Here is a 23,933-nt window from a genome sequence, read left to right on the forward strand (position 1 = left end):
AAACTTGCCTGTTTTCTGTGGATTTGTGGATTGTACTAGGGTTGTTATTTTCTATATGGTGGTTGATTATGAAAGGCTGTGTGCTGCATAGTTCCCATGCATCTTTTACATTTACAAAACACATTTGTCTGTGAAACGTTACTTCTTGTATATGTGTGTACATTTATGAATGTGTCGATGTGAGTGTATTAAATCTGAGTGCTTGTTAACCATTTTCATGCCAAAACAGAAAGGTGCTTATGTGTTAGGATTGCTTTATTGTTGTTTTGTTATATTGTATAAGACAACTGCTGAGCATATCAGTTGCCTGTAAGTTGTATCCTGCATTTCAGAAGTCTGATTACTAGAATATCTACTGTATGTTGCACATTTCTGATCAAGTAGCTTAACTACAGCTGAGATCCTAAGTTACATTTGAAACCATTCTAGTGGGTTTTTCACGTTTAGCAATGAATGAAAAATGTAACTTTGGTCAGTGTTGTTGTGTATGTCCAAGAGTACTATGGTAGCGTTTTAGGAGACTGTGAAGGTATAAAGTGACCAAGCCAAGTTTCTGCACAGGGTGATTTCATTTAAATGTTATGAAAAAAAAAAAAAAAAAGAATGAATAAAAGTATAAATAAAATAAAATAAAAATTGCTACAGACCTGCTGACTAGGTGTAAGTTTACTAACCATTTCTGTGAGAGAATACTTGGTGTTGCAGATTGACGTTCAGCTGCCTCTTATCCCTCCTAATGCTGTGTCCCTCCAATCCTAATACTACCCCTGATTTGGGGTTTGCTAGTGGGGAAGAAAGTGGTAGTGGAAAGTCAAAATAATCTGGTGCTTTCCTCTGGAATACAGTGTTTAGGAGATAGAGGGGAGTGGGCACCTGCATCTTTTCTCTGAATGCACTGACTTCTCATAACCCTACCTTTCCATGTATCAAATTTAGACTCTGTAGGCAGTGAAATGAAGCCTTTGAGGATGCCTACCCTGGGCCATAGGAAACATGTCTTTTCAGATATCCCACACACCCAGCGCAACAGTTATTTTCAGCCCTAGCCTCCACTATGGCTCAAACAGTCAATCCACATCAGCACAAGCCCTTCCCCCCGATAAGTTTTCCCATCATCTTTGCCTGCAGTGTCATATGCCAGAACCAGTAACTGAATTACTGAATTTGAATAACCTTTCCTCTTTAAGAGTGGAGTGAATATTGACCTTTCACCTCAAGTGACTGCTGCTTCTGACTTCTGGGATTTGCATAACTCAAGTTCTGAACACAGTACCCATGATAACATTATCTGGTGAGCTTCCAACAGGATTTGTTTCTTCAAATTTGTTGTAACTTGAAATTTTCAGTCTACATGATGTGGCTTGTATTTCTTCCCTCTTATTTCTCTTGCATTTGCATGACCTCTCAATGAACTAACCAGGATGTTGTCAAAGATGTTGCCTCAGAAGAAGCCTTCAAAAAGGACCTCTCATCACACACTTTTCCCACCAACATTTCTTTAGATGAGATGATAATTTTACTAGTTTTAATACAGTTTTATTTACTTTTATTTTTAGCTTAAAAACTCGTAAATAAATGACATAATTGCAGATTCTATGAGACATTTGTACAAACAAATGCAATATATCAGTAAAACATTGGGCAAAGACTGGTACATATCTCATCTTAACAAAAGTGTACATCATTCAGAGACTTTACCAAAAGAAAATTATTTTGCATCAAACATTGCTTGATGCATTTTTGTCCAGCTACCACTGATTTCACAGACTTCCTATTTTGTCAAATGTATACAGGTTTGCAGTACTTTCAACTTAAAAATATATTTCTTTATTTAGACAGTAACTAATTGGGCACAGACCCCCCGCTCCCCCTAGGAAAACATCATCCAAATTTTAAATCCAAACAGGAGGAACTGCCTTGAACTGTTTTGGTGGAGAGAAAACAACTGACATTTGAGTTACTAAATTGGGCCTGGATGGTGCACAGTGGACTAAATTTTTGATGAACAGAATTCATCTTGAGCTTTAATCTGTGTAACTGAGCAGCTACTTTTGGGACTTCCAAGTCAGAGGTGGATAGAAATTGCTTTCATCTCTTGAACTACTAGACAGGCTGCTAACCAGAATTCAACTTGTGCCTTCTGTCTGTCTAAACACATTTATTTCATAGGTATTTTGTGCAGCTACAAAGTTCTTGTATATGAGATTTTTGAGTGCATTGTTTAGTTTTATTTATTTCAATTAAAAGGCTTATTATTTACTTGAAAATGTTTGTGTCTGATGATTTAATTATTGGCTTAAGGGTATGCACTTTGATATGGGGTACTAATAATTGCTGGCTTTCTCCTTTTGAAGAGTTACTGCTCAGATCAGTGCTACCATACAAATATGTAGTCCCTGATTCCAAAAGACTTGCTGTCAGTGTAAGAGAACACATACTGAGGGCAGGCTGAGAGCAGGTGTTATAGAATCTGTTCCCCCATAGTAAGCCAGTTTATAGATAGGCTTTACACCGAAGTAAGTCACTTATAATGAGAGCAGGTCTTTTGAAATCAGGCAGACTTAGACTGAGAGCAACTCTTTTGGAATCTGGCCCTTAAAGGATAAACAATAGTTGTGTCTCAGTAGCTTAATGTGGTCTAGCTGGCAGTAGTGTTATCATAAAGACGAGAGATGGGGTGCTACTGGAAAAATAACAATTCCTTTGGAAAATACCATGTGTATTTTTGAGTTTAAAATGGACTGTTTAGGTTTCATTTACTGTTGTCAAGATTGCACTGGAAGGCACTGTGCTCAGTTTGAGTTGGGTAAAATCCTTAAACCTGAGCTTCAGCTGATTTGGTTGTTCACTATTACAAAAGATAGCAGTGTAAATTTGTCAAACTTTGTCCAGTCACCTCTTCTTTATTATTTGGTGCCTGCAGTATGTTACAGCCTGTACCACTGTGCATAAATTGACAGTGGTGTAGCTCATAAAACTGTAGCCCAGTTGTCACATAGAAGCCCAATGTTTAGGTTCATAGGTAGGTACTAGGCTATTGGCCCTAGGGCCTATATAAGCCTAGCCAAAAGGTACCCTGGGTTTCGCCACCCAAGAAAATTATTTTCCTGTGCCACTGTCGAGTAGAGCCACAGAAGTGATGTCGGGGGTGAATTTCCTATCTCCCATCCAATCATCAAGATTTTTCTTGAAGAGTGCTAATGTGGAGCTTTGTTTGATATAGATAGGTAGTTTGTTCCAGAGTATGGGAAGTCTCTGGGACAGGAATCTATCCCTCCAGCATGTTCTGCTTATTGTGGTGACAAGGTTTAGGTCCCTAGAGCATGTAGCTCGGAGGGATTGGGATTTCTTTAAGTGGAGCATGTTCAAAAGCTCTGGGTTTGACATAGCTTTGTATGTTGGGTAGAGATCGCCTCTGAGTAGGCGATATGCAACGGAGTAAAGCTGCAGTTTTTTTAGACTGTCTGCATAGGGCATCTGTTTGAGGCCGGTAATCCTCTTTGTGAGGTATTTCTGTGGCCTTTCCAGTTGTTGTAGATGTCTTGTGAGGTACATACCAAAAGGGGAGTTGTACTCTATAATGGGTCTAATGAGTGACGAGTAGAGTGGAACAATGACCTCTTTTTTTCCTGGATGAGAAACCTTTTGTGATGAGGTGTGCCACATAGAAGGATTTCCTGACTACTGTGGCAATGTGATTATCAAAGGAGAGACTACTGTCCACCTGTATCCCAAGGACTCTTATCACACTTTCGGTGATAAGTAGACTACCGCCTATGTGGTAGTTCATGGGTACAGAGTTTTTACCAAAAGGGATGACAATGTACTTTTTGACATTGAGCTTGAGGCCATGGCTTTGACACCAGACATCTGTCTCAGAGAGGCCCTTTTGTAGGATGTTCACATCTTTTGGAGTTTTGATTATGGTTCCTAGTTTGCAGTCATCTGCGAACTTCGTTAACCAAAGACTTTCTGTGTTAGCCTGTACTTCAAAGAAGTAGATACCAAACGGGGAGGACCCAGGAGTGAACCCTGTGGTACTCCACTTGTCACTGGTTTGAAGTTGGATTTGGAGTCTGCTACTTTCACAGTGGTGGGTTCTGTCAGTGAGCCAGTTGGCAACCCATCTTGTGACATATGGATTTATATCTAGTTTAGTGAGTTTATCTATAATTACAGAGTGGGGGATGGTGTTGAAAGCCTTGGCGAGATCAAGATAGGCTGTGCGAACCACCTTACCCTCATCTACGGCTTTGGTGACCGCTTCAAAGAAGTCTATCAGGTTTAGGAGACATGATCTGCCTTTTACAAACCCGAACTGGGTGGGGTCCAGAGTTTGGAGATTACCAATGTCATTGTTTATAAGTTCCATGATGATACGTTCCAAAGCCTTGCAGACCAGGCTCGTCAGGCTAATGGGGCGGTAGTTTCTGGTGTCCATGGTGGCTCTCCCTTTGTGGAGTGGGATAACCGTCACTGTGCACCATTCAATGGGCACATAGCCTGAGGTGTATAAACTTAAAACCTGGATTCGTAAGAAAATCATCTCATACAAGACAATACAAAATTGTGATCAACCAAAAGTATTATTGAAAGACTAGGTAAGCATAGAATAAATACTGCATATCAGAGTAAGCTTTACTATTATATATAATCAGCAACCTTCCAAACCTCAGCTTGCAAACAGCTAATATGCCTGGCTTGTTATCCTTCGATATCTTCCATGCTGATCTCCCATATTATCATCCTGTTTGTTCCCCAGCTTTTATAATGACATCAGGAATCAAACTGACAAAGTCCTCTTTATCTAACACAGTATTAAAATCTATACAGTTCCTTTTAGAGTGCAAATGAAACTAGAAAGTCCCAGCCAGTCAGACCAAAGCTGGGAGCTTTGTGTCAAGAAATAAATGAGAATTCTACAGCTGTTGTAGAGCTTTCCATTCATTTTCTTTAAACAGAAATGTATTAGTGCATCAGTAGCTTGCTCTGCATCTTAACTGGTCCAGAAATGTGAATATGTAACCACTTCACTATGTATGTGCCAGTAACCTTAATCCTGTTATTGCCCATTATGTACTCTTAACCAGTTTTAATTTTTGAATTTATGAAAGTTAAGTAGCGTTCTAATCCACGGGCATCCAAATTCCAGTATGACAGTAACCATATAGGCCCTTGTTTAATAACCCTACATTATTGTAGCCTCTAAAGAGGGGTCTATATTACGACATCAAAAACCCGTATAATCGAACACCAACACACATAACGCGAACCGCAAATACACCGAACCTGCTAAACCGCGAATTTTCAAATCTCGAACTGACATAGTTGGCCAACGCCACTGCGCGCTACATACTACATACCCAAACATAATAAATAAAACACATGCATACACTAACCATACCCTACTTCTAACCTTATACTAAACCTTACATACATTACTGTCTATGCACTTACCTTAACCCGCACCCTAGCCCTAAGGTCCATAACTATCGCACACTTACCTTATGGAGCTATACTGCAGATGGGCCAACCATGACACTTTGACATTTCGTGTTTCGCAGTTTTGAATATTTGCCATTACCATAGTTCGCAGTATATGTGTCGGTCTTGCGGTGTCTGCAGAAACGGGATTTCGATCTCGTAATATAGACCCTCCAAAGAGACCTCATCATTAGTAACATATGAGATGCTTTCAAGTAACTCTTTTGAAAAAGCTGCAATAGGCTGGCGCAACCATGGAAAAAACAGGAAAAGTAAGTCATGTGATTTTAAACACACTACTCAGTTATTCCTGGAAGGGAGCAAATCACAGCATCCATATTCCTTCTTACTGTTTTCAGACAGGTATCTCATGTGATGTACCATCTGTAGATGGCATTGAGCCAAACAAAAAAACAGTGCTGAATTTGGAGAACTGACATAATATGGTGTTAATGAGGGGCACCCATAAGTGTCCAGGTTGTAGAGTTCATCGCTGGTTGCACTGTGTCAAACTGTGAGTCTGAAGGAGCCAGATACAAGGAATTTCAGCACCCCAAGTTAGAGAAAACCAAGGCATGCACAACTCCAGGAAGATCCTCAGATAGAATAAGGTGCTTCATTAGGGTAGTATTCCTAAAGTTGGAACACCATAACTTTACAACAACTGTTGTTGTTTTGTCTTCTTGAATTACCCAATGATTATGCACCTTTTACATAAATTCCAGCCTGCCCCAACCATAAATGATGTGGAAAACATGGGACTGCAGCATTGACAAAGAGGGGCTTGTATAGTCATAGCAACCATCATAGAGGTGTTGTGTTTTTGCTTTTGATCACTCATTCACTGATTCATGGATTCCAAATAATTCACAAGAGAATTTACAGCAAGCAGTATCCTGGTATGTTCTTTTCCAAACACTTGCAGCAGTTAGAGGCACCACAAAAGTTCTTTGCAAAGAAAATTCACGGTCTTTGAGATCTGTCTTATGTGGACAGACTGAAATCATTTGCACTTTACTCTGTGACGTATAGACTGCTCAGAGGCGACATTTGCCTTGCATATAGAGCAATCTCTGACCCAGCTTTAATGGAAATGCTGCACATTTGCAAGTCAAATGGCATACAGGTCACTTGCTCAAAGGACCTTAACCTGGTATGTGACATCAACAGAACTTGCTGGAGAGACAGATTTGTCTCATAGGTTGCCCCACCTTTTAACAAGCTTTCTATTAATGTTAAACAAAGCCCCTTGTTGGCCCTATTTAAGCTTAATTCGGACAATTGGATGGGTAACTGGAAATTCACCCCAGGAGTTCCACCTGTGTCCCTTTTGGACAGGGCAATAGGTGCTGATTTTAGTCTCTGCTTAAACCTTTGGGAGCACGGGTTGAAATTGGCTAGGCTTGTAAGGGCCCTGAGACCGTTAGCCTAGTAACCTCCTGTGATCCTATGAGGGAAGAACAGGTAAAGCTGAATGTCATCAGAGTAACGAGAGGCAATTTCTCTCCAAATAAAGTATCTCAAAGGCAGCATGTGCACAGATAATGGCATAGTTGGACAGCAGATGGAGGGAGAGAAAAAGAGAGATATATTATTTTATGTATTTTAATACTGTACTGTACTGTGTCAGTAATGTACTATACAATATTAGACTGCAAATAAAAGTATAGCCAAGCATAAGGTATATATACCCTGCATGTACTTTTTTCAAAATAATTTATTTCTGGCTGGAGTGCTGACTCATAATAACCTAAATGTGAGAAAATATTTTAAACCTGACAGGTGAAGCAGCATTTTGCCATACTTGTTCTGTTTAAATTCTTTCCTCACACTTGTGCTGCAGATTCAGCACTGCAGTTAAGCTAGTACGAAACAGTAGCATGGTGGTGTCTGCTTCAGTTTTACTTGTGCCAGAAACTGCATTATAGCTTCAGATGTCCTGGCAGTGCCCCTAACCATGATACTTCATTTAAGTGAGTGAGGAAAATCTATTCTTCACACGTCTCTACTAATTAGTAACTGTCTCTTGATTTTCTGAATGCAGAGCTATAAACCCCTTCAGTTTGTTCTTTTTTAAAACTATATACTGTGGTTATCATTCACCTTTCTTTAATTCTTCACCTGAACATTTTGCTCATCTCTGCAGGATTTTTCTGCTGAAGTTTGCTGGTGGAAATCTCATTGAAACTTTTTTCCCCAGAGTTTAACATGATAGATTTTTTTTATCTCTTAAAATTTTTCCTATTTATGTTCACTATCATCATGTTGTTCTGCCAGGTTTCATGTCCTTTTGGTTACCATCAGAAGCCCACTACAGTCCTAATTATAACGCATTGAATTAATATGTTGGTTTGACGCCCATTGTCTCTTGTAAAATCTTGATGTACAGTGTGTTCTGATTTACAGCAATAATTTGGTTTGATGAATGATGCACTGATTTCATTAGTGGAACTGTTGTAACAACAAGCTTTGTTTTTGTCATTATCCTCATGTTTCTTCTAGTCTCAGAATTATTCATTTTGTACTTGTTTTTCGTTTCATTTCATTCTGCATGGGCTGTGAAAACTCATTTTGATTTAATAGATGCATTTTTATTGCTTTTGTATACCATATGTTTCATTAGAAATTATATTTTATAAAGGGAGCAGTCAACAAAGTAAAGGGAAAGCTCCCCGCTCAATATTACATGTTTACATCTCCGCTGACAAAGTGGAATTTCTATTTCAGGTGGAATGCTATGACTATGATGATGATGGATCACATGATCTCATTGGGATTTTTCAAACTAACGTGGAGAGACTGTGTGAAGCAAAACGAGGATCACCTGTAAGATATTTTTGTCTTGGTTACTGTAGATAATCTTCAAATATATATGGATTTCATAGAATAAAATATTTTAGAATTGTACATTGACCTGGAATATGCTTATCTGCAGATTTTTTTTTCAGGGTGGCTCTTAAGAACAGGAGTAGTTAAAGTACAGTTAGCCCCATCTGAAAATTCACCCCTTAGGCTTTTAGTTCAGAAGAATTAGTGGTCCAGCAAACAATGTGATGTGTGGTGGTTGCTGTATATTCCACATAGTCTTCATACCTTTGGAGCATGATACAGAAGAAGCGTGTATATCAGTATATGTTGCTTATGGGGTCAAGATGCATCAATGTGTGAAGCACAGATAGGAAAGTACTATGGCAGTAATACTGCCATTTACTGAATGTTATCCTTCATAAGTAGAGTAATATCCAAATGTATTACTGAAGTACATGCAACAGTTTCAGGCTGGCAGTCAGTATGTTAGTGGTGCACAGGTTGACCAAATGGTATGTCTATTCCTTAGGGGAACTTTTGAGTGTTATGTAGATTATGTACCTGCCTGTGTTAGAATACCTTGCCTAAATGAGGTAGATGAGAAGGCATACACTTATATGATGATCAGGTCATGTTGTTGCTTACGTGCCAAGGTATGGTACTCCAGTGAAGTGGGATGTTGCTGTTTAAAGGCATGCCTCCCATTTATCTCTCAGTTTATAGCCAAATCAGATGAGTTTCACAAGTGAGTGTGAAGTTTCCCACACGGTTGTTCCAGGTATGCATCTGTCCTAGTTGAAGGCATGAGTTCCAGTTGATCAAGCTGAGCTGCAGAACCTAAGGATAGAATCCACTTAAAAATATATAAGAAATGACTACAAATGACTTGGCCATCCTGCAAGAAGGTTTTCCCAAATAAATACCTGGTGCCAAAGTCAAGGACTGAAACTAAATGCCAAAGAATGCATTATTGTGTTCTTTGGGGAAGTCATCTTCCCCAGGGAACTACCATGTTGACAATAATCCCCTAAGAGTTAACCCACTTGTTCAGGATCTGTGAACCTATGAGGATGGTGACCTAACTTTTGACCAACATGTATCCATTGGTGTAAAAAGTTCCTTCTATATTGCACACCTTAAAAACTAAGGGATTATGTCTAGATCTTGGGATGCCATTCTGCCCCTTTACTCAGCTCTCATTAGGCCAGTCATTGAATGTAATGCTTCCTTTGGCATTTATCTGTCCAGACACATGCATCTGGGATGCCCAAAGAGATACCTTACTAAAGGATACAAGGCATAAACAACATGTCCTACAAGGATTGACTCAAAGTCATGTCATTATATTCTGTATCTTATTGCTAAGAAGTGATTTGTGTCTGGCATACAAGGCATCCTACAACCCACTACTGATGGATTTACTGCTCATCAACAAGTCAAATGACATCAGAAAGACTCTTATCTACAGATCTAAACCTCTTCTGCAACATCAGCAGAACAGTATAGAGGGAACAGGTATATCTCTCAGAGGATACCGCTGCTATGGGACAGACTCCCATCCACTTAAAACAAAGATCATCCCTGTCCATATTCAAAGACAACTGTGATCTGTGGATATGAAACAGAAAATTTACCCTTGGACTGCCCTTTGTACTACTAATGGACAGATGCAGCTCCTAAATGCTTTATCCCATGCATGAGTCCCCTCAAATTATCTATGGTATGATCACAGTTATTCTCATTAGGGTAATAAATAATTATCGGCCATGGGGTGGGTAAAGCCAGTCTGTAACCAAATGGGATAGGTTATTTTGAGCACAAAAAGGGAGACTGACTAGGCTTAAAATGGCCCACAAGGTCAGCTAGCCTAACTTACCTGCGAACCTATGAATGGAGACATCACTTTCCTGTGATGATCATTCGGCTTTTGTAGCAGTTTGTAGTGGGGCTCTCTGGATGAAGCCTGTGAAGCACATTGTGAGATGCTAGTATCATTTGCTGTTTGGACTACATTGTAAATAGACTGATCAGAATAGCATTGTCACAGAGGCAAGCTGTTACATGGCCACAGTGGTTAAAATGTCTAACCTGCTACAGTGTGCCTGCCTTGTCCCTGCAAATATAAGCATTAGATAGTTCATGCACGTTGACTGACACATTTTCAGCTGTATGCACCTAAAGGTAATTGGAGGGATATGACATTTTTAGCCAGTGTATGGTCAGGAGTGTGATCAGTAGCAGGCACTGCAACATAGAAGACAAATATCCTGATGTCCGTGCACTCCTATATAGGTATTGCCTACTTGACTGAGAAGTAGTAATCCACATGAGTTGTTAGACTGTTCTACGTAGTCTACCTGATTTCTCTAAGAAGTTGCCAAGGGAGCTAACTGGCCAATATGCTTCTTTATATGACATCTGGTACACCATATTTTACAGGACCGTATTGCACTCTGTAGTATTTCCTCATGCATGAGGTGTCCCGTAGCAGTGGCATCAGATATAATTGAAAGCAGAACAATAAACTGTACCCAGACTTATAGGATGCTATTCAAAGGAAGAGGCCCATTTGCATGAGTCATTCATTATTTCAGTACACAAAAAATGTAGTGTCAGTGAATAAGCTGGTGCCATTGTTTTGCTGTGTTGCAAAACATAATTGTGTAAGGTTGCCTGACCCTACATAGAAGTAACTATTACAAAAAAAGTACTATTGTTGCTGTACAGGAGTACCATATCTTTGTGGAAGTGATGTATTACCTATTGAGTGTAGACAGTTGTTTTAGGTTTGTGGAGGCTTGCATACATACTATATATATATATATATATATATATATATATATTATATGTGTTGCTTTGTATGTGATGTAACTTTGGGATTATTATTAGTAATACAACTGTATGTGACTGAAAGTAGTTTAAGAAAGTGAAGGGGGAGGTCTGTTTAATGACTAGACCTGGTTAAAAAAAAAAAAAAAAAAAAAAAAAGTTGTGAAAGCAGTCAATTTCATTGTAGTTGTTAATTATGAGGTCTCATAAGATGACGAATGATGAGAGAATACCATTGTCAGTGGAAGGTCTGTAGTGCAAATCACAAGGGAAACTGTCAGGTGAAGAGCCCAGGGTTAAGTTAATGGCGGCCTTTAAAAAAGTGAGATCAGAAAGTAAGTGCTTGACTTACTAGATCTATAGCTGAACCAAAGAGAGAGAGAGAGAAACAAAGGTGGTTGCTGTCAAGAAGTTGAAAACAAGATAGGGATTTTAAAAGAGAAATGTGCTTGACTATTAACTAAGTTTGGAGTGAAACAAGTAAACTATGAAACTTAAGCACTAAGGAAAAAATTTCCAAATCATAGGAGTACTGACAAATAAGAGGGATATGTCTGGATAACCTTTGATCAGATGTCCTTTTTATTCTTCCTTCATGTATGGGTACTAGATCCAACCTCAGATCTGGCTCTGCCACATGCACTAGACTTCGGATCCAACTCTCGACCTCCTCCCTCTACCCATAATGCCATAGTCAGCCAACAATACCTCAGATCTCATTTGCCGCCATCTCACACAGATGCAGATCCCTCTCTGAGCGTTGTATTGGATAATTATTTCAGCCTTTTTCATAAGTGATTATCTCTTTACTATTTTTCTATATTCGTTATCTCATCCTTCTCCTACTTTTCCCATTAACACACAAGTTCTATTATGATCGTGACCCTTAAAACTTTTTGATGGTATAACTTTCTGACTTTTTCTTACTAGTTGGTAGCTGCTGGTACGTATACCTTTCTACTTTTTCTACCAGACAGAGAAAGTAGCACATAGTATGGAAAACAAGTTGGGTGAAGTTTTTATGCACTAATTATATTTTGACTGTTAAACAGGAAGGCAGAATTATGCTTATTCTTAACAATCCTTGTTGAAATGCAAGTAATGCATATGCAGTATTATATGAAAAGTTGAAAGTTTGTTAATTGGTGCATGGTTAGACATTGTGTGTATGTGTGTGTGTGGGGGGGGTTTGCTTTTCCAAAGTACTGTTTATTGATTAAGGGTTGAAGCAGGCACAGCTGACAAAGTGTTTTTTTTTTTTTTTTTTTTTTTGAAAGAAGTAGTTGTAGTATTAAAACAAAATTAATTAGACACATACCATAATTTTTTGATGGCCGGTACACAACTGACAGTTCCCTTCCAGTTCTCATTGCAGTAATTAATAAGTTATATTTTAAATGCAATGCAGTATCAAATTTACTTAATGATGACTCCTAATTTAGTATACAATATTTTTATGATGACACGCTAGTGGAGAAATCTGGGTTCTGTATGGAATTTCTTTTGGTAGTCCAGAAGTACAGTGTGAATTAAACCTGATTCTAGCTGTTTTGTGTGAATAGGATCATAGACGTTAGAAGAAAAGTAGGCTGTGATACCATTTGCACCTTTTCCGTACACAGCTTCATGACGTACCTCCCACTTCTAGAAGGGTGAAGCAGAATAGGCCAGCTATTACTTTACAGATACACATCCAGTCATCAAGACTAGTCTAGAAGGACATGAGCATGTTGCTCTGTTTAACCTGCAAGGGCAGCTTATTCCAGAGATGGGGAAAGTGTTTGGAACTAAATATGCCCTTCTTTAAGTTCTTCAAATGTTTTGACTTTCGAATACCATGACAGAATTGGATCCTATTACTGAGTCAGTTTATAATTAAAGTTCATGAAATTAGGATTACTTCAGTCTTTTATGTTTGCCAGAAGTGCTGTTCTCAGCACTTGAAATGTATCCAGAATTTCCTCTTCCTACAGTTCACAGAGTTGAATATATTGGCAGCGTATTTAAGTATGTATGAAAATTAATTTTGTTAGCCCTGCTACTACTAATATTGGAACTATCTGGGTGTCTTAATTACATATTGCTCTAGTTTCTCCTGGCATATCCTGGTATTTTATAAAATTATGATGTTATGCTGTCCTATCTCGCCTTCATTCTTGATGTTTGGGTTTGGAACCGAGCATCAGTTTTGACTCTGCTGCATACTAAAACTCGAGAGTTTTCTCTGGCTCGAGGCTATACCCTGTCCCATGATGCCTAGCGACAGTTACCCTGATCTCGTTTGCCACTTGCTGCTTCGGGATTGCTATTCGCTGGCTCAGGCTAGTATTTGGTTTGTGTGATTAGTTTGTAGTGTTTCTATAACCTTTTTTTGGGAAAAAAGTCTTATTTTTCACTACTTGAAGGCAGTTTAGTCTACTTTGAGTAGTTTAAATCCTTACTGTTGGTTTTCACTGTTTTTTAGTGTTGCTTGTGTAGGCCGTCATTGTCGCAGGCCTCCTTTTACCCTATCCACAGCTTTTAGTTAGTCCTTAACAAATCCGTTTTAGTTAGAGGATTTGTTTTTTTGTCCTTTTATTTTAGCCTGTTTTAGTTAGAGGGCTTCCTTCCCCTTTCTACATCCCTTTCTGAAGTTTCGTCGTTTAATTTAGAGACATCTCCTCTGGCTAGAGGAGATCATCGTTTAAGTTAGAGACCTCTCCTCTAGCCCTTCTTTCCCTCTATACATCAAAAAAAAAAAACTTCTTGTTTTTTGTTTCTAATATTTGTACTGTCTGTACCTTACTGTACTGTCATAGGCTGTACCTTGGATTAGAGTACTGTTTTTTCTTATAGTGCTTGGCTATTATTGTGGACAAATCTTTCAATATGTCTAAAGATTCTGCTAAAGAAGTTAAGCAATCTGGTTTTAAGAAGTGTGATTCGTGCACATAAAAGATGTCACTAACAGATGGGCACATAAGTTGTGTTTACTGCAAAGGCGCCGTTGACCTGCAGGATTCCTGTTCTATCTGCCACAGTTTCAGCTCCAGGGTCCTGAAGGAACTCAAGAGTAAACTAATTGTCAGAGGTTTATTGAAGGGACCTTTTAAGGTGGACATTGAAGGGAATCAGTCCTCAAAATCCTCCTCTGAAAAATCCACTACAAAATCTGTTTCTTCTGCTCTGGTTTCTGAGCCGACTAAGAAGCCTGAGAAACATGTTGCTTTGGATCTGAAGGTTGTCAGACCCGAGAAGTTAAAATCTCCATCGGCCCCACCAGCATTATCAGAGTCATCTCGGAGCCAAAAGAGAAGCTGGTCACCAACCTTGGAGCCGATCTGTTCGGTACCACAGTCACCCCTTCTGCAATTGGTGGCTGGTAGACATAGATCCTTCCTTTCCTCTCTCTCTTCCAGGAGTCTCTTGGATGATGATGTAAAGTGGGTAGTCAAGAGGTTGCTTCAAACACCGGCCTTAGCAAAAATTCTTTCGAGTTCAGCCTAAGCATAGAGAACAAATGCTGCAGGATGCCCCAATGTGCGAGCCACTCTCTTCTGAAACCACCTCAGAGTACCCCTTTGAGGAGGTCTGTTGTAAGAGGAAACATCTAGACTCTCCTGAGTCTGTTATGTTGGATATGGACTTAGAGGAATCAGAAGGGTCTCCACGATCACCCTCTGAGGAGGTCTCCTTCTCGGACATCTTAGAGATCCTGAAGTAGAGAAGTGGCTGGAAGGTCTTCTCCCCTCCTAAAGATGAGTCTGTATACCTGGAGGCATTTGGATCTCGACCGTCCACCTGTTGGGTGTCTCCACTTTTTGACCAACTCCTTGGTGTAGTCAGTCGAAAGGCGTGGGGCTCTCCAGAATCTGTGGAACCAGATCCGAGGAGGCCCAACAAATTTATTACAGCCCCAGATGAACAGTTCCTTACAAAATGTGTCCCAGTAAATGCTGTGGTGGTGGCGGCAGCCACCAAGAAGGAATTGGCTGAAACTTCATCTGTCCATCCACCGAGTAAGGAGTCTCGAATGATGGGCAGATACGTGAAACGTATGTTTTCTTCAGCGGCCTTTACTCTTAGGTCACTGAATTACTTATCCCACTTTACTCAGTTTCAGAGGGATCTCTTCAAGGAGCTGGGAGATGCCCTCCAGGGTACTACAGCTGAGAAGGTGCCTGACAAGGTAAACTTTCAGCTTACAAACTTAAACTCTGTAGTAAACTCCTTCATGCGCCTCATTTCCTATGCAGCCAATGGAGCGAGTAGGGCAGCCGGCACAGGAATAGCTCTGAGGAGACATTCCTGATGCGTCTTTGTGAGTTTGCTGAACCCTTCAAATCTTCCTTTATCAATGCTCCTTTTGACGGCTCGTCCTTGTTCGGGCCAAAAGTAAGAGAGACTCTCACCAGGTGCGAACATGAAGTCAAAACTCTGTCTGTCATGGGAGTACATTTCTCCGTCCCTACCAGACCTTATCTCAAAAGTCAGAAGGGCGGAAAAATGTGGTTCCAGAAATCCCAAAGAGCTTTGCTTGGACACACGTGGTAAATTTTCCCCCAGGGGCAGAGAGGGAAATAATGGAAGATGCCGCCCTCGCAGCAGGGGGAGTCCAGAGAATCAGGGTAGCAGAGATGCATTCTCTGGCAGGCCCTTCTAGTGCTCCTAAAAGGGGGCCCACCTGTCCACCTCTGGAGGCAGTCGGGGGGAGGTTATTACTGTACCCAAAAGCCTGGCAGAATATCGCTCAAGAAAAATGGTACAGCCGATCATATCCAGGGGATACAACATTCCTTTCTCTTTTTCACCCCCTACATCAAGATCCATCCCAGACATACCACCTGGTCAAAGGGGTCAAGCACCCCTAGAAATTCAAGGGTTGCTAGAAAAAAAGAGTCATCCAAGAAGTCCTCGCAGACCAAGCCAGATCCGGAATTTACTCAAGGTTCTTTTTGTTCCAAAAAACAGGGGACTGGAGACCAGTTTTGGATCTTGGCAAACTGAACAAGTCTGTATAGAAAGTAAAGTTCTGGATGGTAACACTGTAGTCTATACTCCTTTTTCTGGGACAAGACAATTGGATGTGCTCAATAGATCTTCAGGATGTGTACTATCACATAAAGATGAACAGGCGATCCATGAGATATCTAAGCTTCCAGCTGGGAGCCAGTCATTACCAGTTCATAGCTCTGCCCTTTGGTCTCACTACAGCTCCCAGAGTGTTTATCAAATGCATGGCAGTAGTCATGGCTCACCTAAGGCATCGAGGATTCCGAGTGTTTCCATACTTAGACGACTGAATCCTAACCATCACCACCGAGCATCTACTGACCAAAGCAAGGGACAGTACCATTCATCTCTATTCAGAGCTAGGCATTACCATAAAATTTGAAAAATCTGCCTTGTTGCCTTCACAGCATATTACCTTTATAGGAGCAAACTTAAACACAAGAGACATGGTAGCAAAACTGCCTCACGAAAGGGTACTAACGTTGCGTCATCAAATATCTATCTTGCTCACGAAGAAGAAAGTACAGGCAAAGTTTGTTCTCAAGATACTAGGTTCAGTGGCAGCTGCAAAAACATTAGTCCCTCTGGCGCATCTACACCTGAGACTGTTACAGTGGCTACTCTTTGCTCAATGGTCCATGCGGGAGTTGCCCATGTCACACAAGATCCTCATTATGGATACCTGCAAGATGGATCTACAATGGTGGCTTCAGTCCACACAGGTAACCATAGGCAGACCGTTTGTTCTTCCCTACAGTGACCACGGATGCCTCCCAGATAGGGTGGGGCTGCATTATCTGGGACAGACTGTCTAAGGGACTTGGCAGGAACATGAATACCACTTGCACGTCAACGTCCTGGAGATGAGAGCGGTGCTTCTGGTGTTGCTGGCATTCCAGACTTCTCTTCCACCATGGACGATTGCAATTCAGACAGACAATATGTCCATCGTGTGGTATATCAACAAACAAGGAGGAACCAAATCTTACCCCCTCTGTCAAAAGGCTCAAAGAGTATGGCACTGGGCAATATCTTCTCAATGTTTTCTGATCACAACGCATTTTCCTGGGAAATCCAACGTGATAGCAGACAAATTAAGCAGTGCAATTCTTATGCCCCACGAGTGGTCCCTGAAACAGGAAATTGCAAACCAGATTTTTCACACGTGGGGCCAGCCTTGCTGTGACCTCTTTGCCACATCAGTAAATCCCAAATGCAGCAGCTATCTTGCCCTAATTCCCCCTCCGGGGGAGTCACCTAGGGATGCACTTGTTCATGATTGGCCCCTGGGACTTCTTTATGCATTTCTCCCATTTCCATTAATACCCAAAGTTCTTCAGAACCCCAAATCCTTGAGTTACAGACTAATTCTCATCGCTCCGTACTGGCCTCATCAGATATAGTTCCCCTTCCTATGGCCCCATCTCAAGGAGGAGCCTTGGATCCTGGACTCAGTACCACATCTTCTGACTCATCAGTCAGGAAAGCGCCATCCCTCTGTTCAAACCCTCAAGCTGACAGCTTGGTTTCTCCACTTCCCATCTTAGCCAGACTTCCAGACATGTCCCCAGCATTGCATCACATCCTAATTTCATCGCACAAGACTACTACTAGGAAACTTTATGCTAGCAAATGGAAAAGGTTTTTTTGTTTGGCTGACAAAAATAATATTGATCCCTTTACAGCCCCTATAACTAAAATTCTGGAATTTATAGCAGAAACCTTTAATCAAGGAGCAGCTGCGGCCACTATACAAATACAACTAGCTGCTATATCGAACTACCACGTAGGAGACATGAGATACAGTATAATGTCTCATAGACTATGCAAGGCCTTTTTGAGAGTTGCATTCCTCTTAAGACCTCCAATAAGAGAACCACCACTTCCGTGGGATCTAAATTTGGTACTGACTACTTTAACTCTCCCCCTTTTGAGCCAGCTGCCTCTTGCCCACTAAAGTTCTTAACTTGGAAGACAGTCTTTTTAACAGCCATTACTTCGGCTAGGAGAGTTTCAGAAATGCAAGCTCTCTCTATCCGTCCTCTCTGTTTGATCTTCCACAAAGACAGAGTCTCTCTCAGAACTAACCCTTCCTTTCTGCCCAAAGTCTCTTCTGAGTCCAATTTAAATAATTCTATTGTACTACCTGTCTTTTTCCTCAACTATGGCAACAAGGCAGAGTATAAGCTTCACAAATTGGATGTCCATAGGCAGTAACACTTCTACTTACACAGGACAAAGCAGTTTAGAAAATCAGACCAACTATTTGTCTCATTCTCGGAAAATAGAAAAGGAACTTCAGCAACTAACACTAGGTAAGACTGCAATCCAAATTGTAGCTTGCTACAGATCCCTCACCATGCCCCAAGATTCTCACTACGCTTTTCTAAACATACTGGAAAATATTAAGATACAACCAAACACCCTAATACTGGGTGATTTCAACCACCCTGCCATTAATTGGGAAAACTACTCGGGTACCAACTCCTTTTCCCAACGGTTCTTGGAATTCATAAATTCCAATGCCCTGGATCAACTAATCCATTGTCCCACCAGGGGCTCCAATATCCTAGACTTGGTCATTACCACATGGGAGATAGATGCTCCACACCAGTGGTCACCCCCTCATTGATCAGGTCTGACCATAAGCAAACCACCTTTGACATCCACATCCCACCCCCACCCCCCAGTAAGGAAACCTCCTTAAAAGACTTCTCCAACGCCAACGTCACGCTACTGAAATCAGAAGGGACAAACTTCACAACACCCACGCAGACGGGATCTGGAAGTTCGACTGCAGAATCTTACACTAAGGCACTGTACGAGCACATCCACTCGTGCATGAATTATGCCATCCCAAATAGAACCAAGATGCTCTTCTCCAAAAAAAGGAAGCCAATCTGGTGGCCCCCTGCTATAAACAAACTATACATCAGAAGGAAGAAACTGTTGCAGAAAAGAGGAAAATCCCAGGATGCAAAAAACTCCCTCACCAGCCTCAGTAAGAAGCTGAGATCTTTCATAAAATCCAAAACAGCTAGTTACAAAAATTAAATTGCCAAAGATTCCAAAGACAACCAGAAGGCATTCTATAGTTATGTCAAGAATCTAAATGGCAATGCTCAGATCTGCTCTGAGCTACAACAGAATGGCATTAAATATACTGATCCCAAGGATATTGCCAATATCCTGGCAGATCGATTTAGTGCCAACTTCACCCCCCTCTCACCCCCTAAAGGGCCCATCTCAATACCAAAAGATTGCCAAATTCTGATAATCATGGCCACACAGGTAGAAACCACACTCTCCAAAGCTAAGAATACAGCATCCATGGGACCAGATGACATCCCAGGCTGTGTACTACATGAACTACAAAATGAACAGCACCTCACCTAAGTGTCATGTTTAATCATAGCCTCACCTCAGGCTTCGTGCCCACTGAGTGGCACACAGCTACAGTTATCCCGCTCCATAAGGGAGGATCCGCCCTGGATCCCAGGAACTACTGTCCCATCAGTCTGACAAGCCTGATCTGCAAGGGCATGGAACGAATTATCATGGAACTTGTAAACAAAGGCATTGGCAACTTTCAAACACTGGATCCCACACAGTTTGGGTTTGTGAAGGGCCGATCTTGTCTCCTGAATCTGATTGACTTCTTCGAATCAGTCTCCAGAGCTGTGGACGAGAGTAAGGCACACAGCCTATCTGGACCTCGCCAAGGCCTTTGACACCATCCCCCACTCTGGAATCATAGATAAACTTACTAAGCTGGGCATAAATCCCTACATTACTCAATGGGTTGCCAACTGGCTTACTGACAGAACCCAGACTGTAAAAGTAGCTGACTCCAAATCCAGCTCCAGACAAGTGACAAGTGGAGTACCTCAGGGTTCAGTCCTGGGACCACTCTTGTTTGGCATCTACTTCTCTGAAGTACAGGCCAACACTAAGGGACTCTGGCTAACAAAGTTCGCAGATGACTGCAAACTGGGAGCCATTACTGAATCCCCAAATGATGTGGATATTCTACAAAAGGGCCTTACAGAAACAGATGCCTGGTACCAGAGCCATGGGCTCAAGCGTAATGCCAAGAAATGTATAGTTATCCCCTTTGGAAAAAAACATGTACCCATGAATTACCACATAGGTGGCAGGACACTAAACATCAAAAGTGTGATGAGAGACTTAGGGACACAGGTGGACAGTGGTCTCACTTTCGATAACCACATCGCCACAACAGTCAGGAAATCCTTCTATGTGGCACACCTCATCACTAAGGGCTTTTCATCCAGAAAAAAGGAGGTCATTGTCCCACTGTACTCATCCCTTGTTAGACCCATTATAGAGTATAATGCCCCGTTTGGTATGTACCTCACAAGACATCTGCAACAGTTGGAAAGGCCACAGAAATACCTCACTAAAAGAATCACAGGCCTAAAGCAGATGCCATATGCTGACCATCTAAAAAAACTCCAGCTATACTCTGTGGCATATTGTCTACTCAGAGGCGATCTCTACTTAACATACAAGGCCATGTCAAACCCTGAGCTGTTGGACATGCTTCATTCAAAGAAATCCCAATCCCTCAGAGCCACACACTCCAGGGATCTTAAACCTTTTCATCACAATGAACAGAACATGCTGGAGGGATAGGTTCCTGACCCAGAGACTTCCCATACTCGAACAGACTGCCCATACATGTCGAGCAGAGCGCCTCATTGGTCCTCTTCAAAAGGAACCTTGAAAATTGGATGGGAGATAGGAAGTTCACCCCAGGGATCATGTCAGTCGCCCTGCTAGACAGGGTTCCAGAGAAGTAAATATTGTGGGAAGAAATATCCAGGGAATTGTTATGGCTAGGCTTGCATAGGCCCTAGGGCCGATAGCCTAGTACCAATCTATGAGTTTCAAAAGTCACTTTATCCAAATGGATTACGGATACCATTACTTATGCATGTAGTACTCAGCATAAGCAATTGCCAGGAAATATTTGGGGCCATTTGACTAGAGCTATGTCGACTTCTACTGCCTTTCAAGCCAGACTACCCTTAGATTCAATTTGTGCTGAAGCCACATGGGTTAACTGTCATACCTTTATCACTCATTACAAAATAGATGTGGCCTCCTGGAACAGGGCTTCCTTTGGTTCCACTGTTCTGAAGAGTTTATTCCCTTGAGCCACCCCGAGAAAGAAGGTACCAAACATCAAGAATGAAGGCGAGATAGGACAACATAACATAAAGAAGTTATGTACTCACCGTAACGTTCCATGTTTGTTGTCCATAATCTCACCTTCATTCTTGCATCCCACCCTCCTTCCCCCTTCCTGGAGGATCAAGAGGAAATTTTTGGAATTGGTCATAAGTTCTCTGGTTCCCTTCATGCCTCATGAGACATGCGCAGAGGATTATTGTGTACTATAGTGGGTTAGATAGTCTAGTGATGGGTATTTGCAAACGAGATCTGAGTAACTGTCACTAGGCATCATGGGATAGGGTATAGCCTTGAGCCAGTGAAAGCTCTTGAGCTTTAGTATGCGGCTGAGTCGGAACCGATGCTCGGTTCCAAACCCAAACATCAAGAATGAAGGCACGATTATGGACAACAAACATGGAACGTTATGGGGAGTACATAACTTCTTTTTTCTTGGTACAGAAGGTGTTGTAATTACTAGGTGTTGTATTTCAATGATTAGTGTTACTGTTATTCTTTTTTCTTTGGCTACCGTATTTAGTTTGTTTCTTCTACTTTAACTGTTGTGTTGGACAATCCTGTGTGAGCAGAACTTCACTTTCAATAATTCTTTGTGATTTGTCTTTCAAGTGCTTATCATCTACTTGTGTTGTGCAATATCTGCACAAACCCTAATGCAGCAGTTTTGAGCCTTTTAGTGTTTTTTAGACTGTCAGCAATCAGTATATCAAAACCAGTAAGAAAATTACAACTGTTTCTTATTCTGTACTACAGACCTTACATTTGTCTGTATCTCCCACATATTCTATACACTTTGTAAACCAACGTGTATGTAGTCCGGTACCATTATTAGCCGTTCATATTGGTTTAAATTCACCTTTCCTTAATCATTTATTTATCAAATTTTGTTCAACACATGGTTGTTCCAGGAATTATCTAGAATTGCTATTGTAACTGTGGACTTTCCAATCCTCTCTTCCTGGTCCTGGTAGGTTTTTCTCCTGGGTGTAAGGCATTGGAGGAATAGGAAAATGACAGCGACTGAAGAAATTAATGAAAATGTTTTATATGAAAGACTTGGATTCAGTAGTAGGAACTTTATTCACCAAGGTTTGGTAACTGGTCTAGACTAGATAGAAATTATATTTCATGGGAATGTGTGCATTTAATTGAGACCTTTGACACACGTCTGGTAACTGTTTCAGATCATGCACCAATAATTACTAAGATAAAAATGCAGGGTAATGAAGTCCAAATAAGACACTGGTGATTACCCACCTACCTGTTAAAAAGAAAGGAATTTAAGGAATCGGTAGTGGAAATGATCAGGGAGTTTTTATGGAAGATAAAAAGTACTGACATGAAAGGTAGTGAGTGGGATAAAAGGAAAGTGGGGGTAAAAAATAAGGTAGAAATTAATGAAAAAGAGACCTGGTAAAGAAGGAAAAATAATTATTTAGAAGGGCTGACAATAGTTAAAGTATTACAAAATAAGGAGACTGTCACAGAACAAGAAGAGACACAATTGCAGAGTAATAGAGAGAAACTAAGGGAGTACCTGGATAATATACATGAGTTTAGAAAGTTTGCTGTTAAGCAGCTATTCCTTGATAATAAGTCCAGAGCACAAAAACTTCTGGCACAATGACTGAGACAAAAGAAAGTAGAAATGGTTGTTACCAAACTTAGGAAGATTTTGTAGAGGTATTACAGATATTTTGCAAATTTTATGAAAATTTGTATAAAGCAGAGAAATGGGGACATCAAGAAAAAGCGCACATGGAGATATTTATAGAAAACTTCAATATGCCAAGTTAGAGGAAGTTGAGGCTCAACAACTAATAGTTACGATAGGAAGAGATGAGATAAAAAAATGGTGGTGCATAACCAATCTGCAGGAAAGTCTCTAGGAATAGGTAGTATTCCAGTGGCAGTTTGGAAGCTAGGAGGGAAGAAAGTGATAAAGATCTGGAAAGTTTTAACAGTATTTTAAAAAGAGGGGAGGCACCAACTCCCTGAAAAAGTTGACGTGGCTGTAATATGTAAAGATGGTAAAGGCTCATCTGATCCAACTTCATATAGGTCCATTTTAATTTTAAACCACGATTATAAAGTTTTTGTCTGTAATCGCTAAAAGAATGGCAAAGGTGATGCTAAAATTGATTGATATGGACCAGTGTGGTTTTGTTGGAGGGGTTGAAAACATTTGGCAACATTAATAGAACAATGATGATCCAGAGGAGCGCAGAAAGTAAGAAAAGCCACTGTCATTGTTGTGTCTTGATGCAGAGAAAGCATTCAACAGGGTAAGCTGGGATTTTATGAATAGGGCAATGGAAGCATTTACATTTCTTGATACAATAATAAGGTTAATAAGAAGGTTATATGAAGGATCTGAGGCAAAAATCAGGTGGGATGTTTCCCCTCTGATAAGTTGTGAATTTGTCTGAACAGAAGAACCAGGCAGCGTTGTCCTCTGAACAGAAGAGCCAAACAGGTGTTCTCTTTCTCCTTTGCATTATTTGCATTATACCTAGAACCATTGGAAAATAAAATAAAGAACTCAGAAATTCAAGGATATAATTGGTATGGTGTTCAAGAAAAGTTGGCTTTATTTGCAGATG

At 40.7% G+C, this 23,933-nt stretch overlaps 1 protein-coding gene across 1 annotated transcript in view; it reads left to right on the forward strand.

Annotated features, from left to right (window-relative positions):
• LOC122796643 (copine-3-like) overlaps positions 1–23,933 on the forward strand; it is a 1,386,610-nt gene that overhangs the window by 762,609 nt on the left and 600,068 nt on the right. Inside the window, exon 8 of the mRNA XM_044065280.1 lies at positions 8,212–8,310. Within this exon, the coding sequence (XP_043921215.1) occupies positions 8,212–8,310 (99 nt within the window). The remainder of the gene's footprint in view (positions 1–8,211; positions 8,311–23,933) is intronic.

This window comes from Protopterus annectens, chromosome 3.part0 (genome assembly GCF_019279795.1).
Source record: "Protopterus annectens isolate FY-2018-M chromosome 3.part0, PAN1.0, whole genome shotgun sequence".
Taxonomy (NCBI): domain Eukaryota; kingdom Metazoa; phylum Chordata; order Ceratodontiformes; family Protopteridae; genus Protopterus; species Protopterus annectens.